This window comes from Anarrhichthys ocellatus, unplaced genomic scaffold (genome assembly GCF_004355925.1).
Source record: "Anarrhichthys ocellatus isolate YVR2014 unplaced genomic scaffold, GSC_Weel_1.0 scaffold1372, whole genome shotgun sequence".
Classification (NCBI taxonomy): domain Eukaryota; kingdom Metazoa; phylum Chordata; class Actinopteri; order Perciformes; family Anarhichadidae; genus Anarrhichthys; species Anarrhichthys ocellatus.
Window position 1 is genome coordinate 1 of NW_022281346.1, and position 4,059 is coordinate 4,059.

Genomic DNA, 4,059 nt, shown 5'->3' on the forward strand with positions numbered 1-4,059 from the left:
CAATTTAAATACTTCTACCACAATAAGAGACAATTTAAATACTTCTATCACAATAAGAGACAATATAAATACTTCTCTCAGAATAAGAGACAATATAAATACTTCTATCACAATAAGAAACAATATAAATACTTATATCACAATAAGAGACAATATAAATACTTCTATCACAATAAGAGACAATATAAATACTTCTATCACAATAAGAGACAATTTACATACTCCTATCACAATTAGTGACAATTTACATACTTCTATCACAATAAGTGACAATTTACATACTTCTATCACAATAAGTGACAATATAAATACTTCTCTCACAATAAGAGACAATATAAATACTTCTATCGCAATAAGAGACAATTTACATACTTCTATCGCAATAAGAGACAATTTAAATACTTCTATCGCAATAAGAGACAATATAAATACTTCTATCGCAATAAGAGACAATATAAATACTTCTATCGCAATAAGAGACAGTATAAATACTTCTCTCGCAATAAGAGACAATATAAATACTTCTCTCGCAATAAGAGACAATATAAAAACTTCTATCACAATAAGAGACAATATAAATACTTCTTTCACAATAGGAGACAATATAAATACTTCTCTCACAATAAGAGACAATATAAATACTTCTCTCACAATAAGAGACAATATAAATACTTCTCTCACAATAAGAGACAATATAAATACTTCTCTCACAATAAGAGACAATATAAATACTTCTATCACAATAAGAGACAATATAAATACTTCTCTCAGAATAAGAGACAATATAAATACTTCTATCACAATAAGAGACAGTATAAATAATTCTATTACAATAAAAGACAATTTACATACTTCTATCACAATAAGAGACAATATAAAAACTTATATCACAATAAGAGACAATATAAATACTTCTATCACAATAAGAGACAATATAAATACTTCTATCACAATAACAGACAATTTACATACTTCTCTCACAATAAGAGACAATATAAAAACTTATATCACAATAAGAGACAATATAAATACTTCTCTCACAATAAGAGACAATATAAATACTTCTCTCACAATAAGAGACAATATAAATACTTCTATCACAATAAGAGACAGTATAAATAATTCTATTACAATAAGAGACAATTTACATACTTCTATCACAATAAGAGACAATATAAAAACTTATATCACAATAAGAGACAATATAAATACTTCTCTCACAATAAGAGACAATATAAATACTTCTCTCACAATAAGAGACAATATAAATACTTCTATCACAATAAGAGACAATTTAAATACTTCTATCACAATAAGAGACAATTTAAATACTTCTATCACAATAAGAGACAATTTAAATACTTCTCTCACAATAAGAGACGAGAGATATTCAAAAAGATCTTCAGCTGGTGATAAATAATACGACAGCTGAGTCCGTCTGTTCTGAATATGTTATATGAATAAAGTTTGAGCTCAGTATTCAATGTTTTTTATTGATCAGGGCTAAAAACAACAAGAGTAAAGCTGATTGATTATTCATTTATTTTTACTTCTCAGGCATTTTCTTCATCATATCTGTATTTCTGTAATTGACCTCCTGGATGAGCAGCTGTTATTAATGCGTATTAATTGATTATGAATCTGTTCTGGATGTATTATAAAGCTTCTCAGCTTTATTCATGCAGATTACACCAGATAGTAAAACAGATTATTATTTGAGAATATGCGACAATTTAGAAGTGTAGTTTTGGTTTGTAAACATAAAAATGACCTTAAATCTCAAAATGGGGATGGATGAATAAAAATAATAACTGAAGAAGGTATTTAAATGGAAAATGTTAACATACAGAAACAAAAGTACCACCATGTAAAATGTGTGTGTGTGTGTGTGTGTTCAGACCCGGTGGTGGTTCCTGTGGAGTCTGAGGAGGAGAAAGCTGAACATTCAGACCCTGAGAAGGAAGAAGATGTCGGGATCACCTTCATAGCTCGTAAGGTGGAGACTCCCAAACAAAGACCTCGATCAGGTAAGAACACACACTACTACTGCTACTACTACTGCTACTACTACTACTACTGCTACTACTACTACTAATACTACTACTACTACTACTGCTACTACTACTACTACTGCTGCTACTACTACTACTGCTGCTACTACTACTACTACTGCTGCTACTACTACTACTACTGCTGCTACTGCTACTACTACTACTACTACTGCTACTACTAATACTACTACTACTGCTACTACTACTACTACTGCTGCTACTGCTACTACTGCTACTACTACTACTGCTACTACTACTACTACTGCTACTGCTACTACTGCTACTACTGCTACTACTACTACTATTACTACTATTATTACTGCTACTACTACTATTACTGCTACTACTACTATTGTTACTACTACTACTATTACTACTACTATTACTACTGCTACTACTACTACTGCTGCTGCTACAACTGCTACTGCTACTACTGCTACTGCTACTACTACTACTATTATTACTGCTGCTGCTGCTACTACTACTGCTGCTGCTACTACTACTGCTGCTGCTACTACTACTACTACTGCTACTACTACTGTTATTACTACTGCTACTACTACTACTGCTGCTGCTGCTGCTACAACTACTACTGCTACTACTACTACTGCTACTACTACTATTATTACTACTACTACTACTGCTGCTACTACTACTACTATTACATACCAGTCAGTGACAGATCAGATCTGAAGTCCTGTGATGATGATGATCAGGTCTAACTGTCATGTGTATCATGCATCAGTCCCAGCAGCTCTGGATGATGGCGGTCAGAGTTCACCAGCAGTGGACCCCCCCTCCCACCTCCCATGGAAAGTGACCAGCGTAGGCTCTCCTCCTCCATGTGTGTCCATGGAGGCCACTAAGATCATCCCTGTGGACCTCCAGCAGGCCTGGAACCAGAGCATCTCGTCCCTGGAGAGCATCTCCTCCCCCCCGGCCCACTCCGAGCCGGTCCACCCCCGAGTCATCGCCCTGTCCAGACTGGGGGGGTCCCGTCCGGCCTCCTACACGCCACCGGGCAGCACCTCCGCCATCGGAGCTCAGGTGGTACAGGGCTCCTTCTGCTTCCCGGAGAAGAAGAAGAAGGAGGAGGAGGAGGAGGAGGAGGAGGAGGAGGAGGAGGAGGAGGAGGGAGGAAGAGCGCTGCAGGAGATGCAGCCTCTCATGTCATCTCCGAGGACAACCGGCACCCTAATGGCTCCGCCATCACCGCCGCCACCGCCACCAGGCTCTGCCCCCCTTCTCTCGGGGAGGAGGAGGAACCCTTGTGTCTACCTGAGGAGTCTGGTGACCGCACCTCCTTCTCCTGGTAGTGAGATGCACAGCAGAGGACCCACCCAGCTGTGACCAGCTACACACACACACATACATATATAGACACATGTACACACACGCACGCACGCACATATATACACACACAGAGACAGCGGTCTCACCGTCCAATAGGAAAGCAGCTCCTCTCAGCTCTTCATGTCTGTCGTCTCGACTGTCGTTCACCATAAAGTGTCCCATGTGATTATTATTATTGTTATTATTATTATTATTATTATTAATATTATTACTATTATTGTTATTATTATTATTGTAAAGATTAATACTCTGTAATCGATCATCATTGGTGGGTCTCATTTAAATGTTTTACAGACAGGAAGTCTTTGTCATTTGTGATTCCAGCTGATGTTGTGATGTCAGAGCTGTTTAAAGCCTCATTTGTTTTGTCTTCATGTAAACATGAATATATATAAATATATATATATATATATATTTCTGGTGTCACAGCTGCTCATATCAAATATAAAAATATATTTAGTAAAACTGCATATATATCAGATGTAGTTTATTTTGAAGGACCAACGTGTGTAAAAAAGAGCATAGAGAACATTTCTACGGTGTGTGTGTGTTGTGTAGCTGTGTGTGTGTGTTGTGTAGCTGTGTGTCTCCGTCCCATCAGTCCGTCCAGCAGACTTTGTTTCTGTCTCTTGTTCTGCCAAAGAATGTGTTTGAC

General features: G+C 37.0%; 1 protein-coding gene across 1 annotated transcript; it reads left to right on the plus strand.

Moving 5' to 3' along the window:
- The first annotated feature begins 1,895 nt into the window (after positions 1-1,895).
- On the plus strand, positions 1,896-3,831 carry LOC116377528 (sodium/hydrogen exchanger 5-like). The gene is made up of 2 exons (XM_031839175.1): positions 1,896-2,027; positions 2,797-3,831. The coding sequence occupies exon 2, from the start codon at positions 2,904-2,906 to the stop codon at positions 3,399-3,401; it is 498 nt and encodes a 165-aa protein (XP_031695035.1). The 5' UTR covers positions 1,896-2,027; positions 2,797-2,903; the 3' UTR covers positions 3,402-3,831.
- Positions 3,832-4,059: the final 228 nt, after the last annotated feature.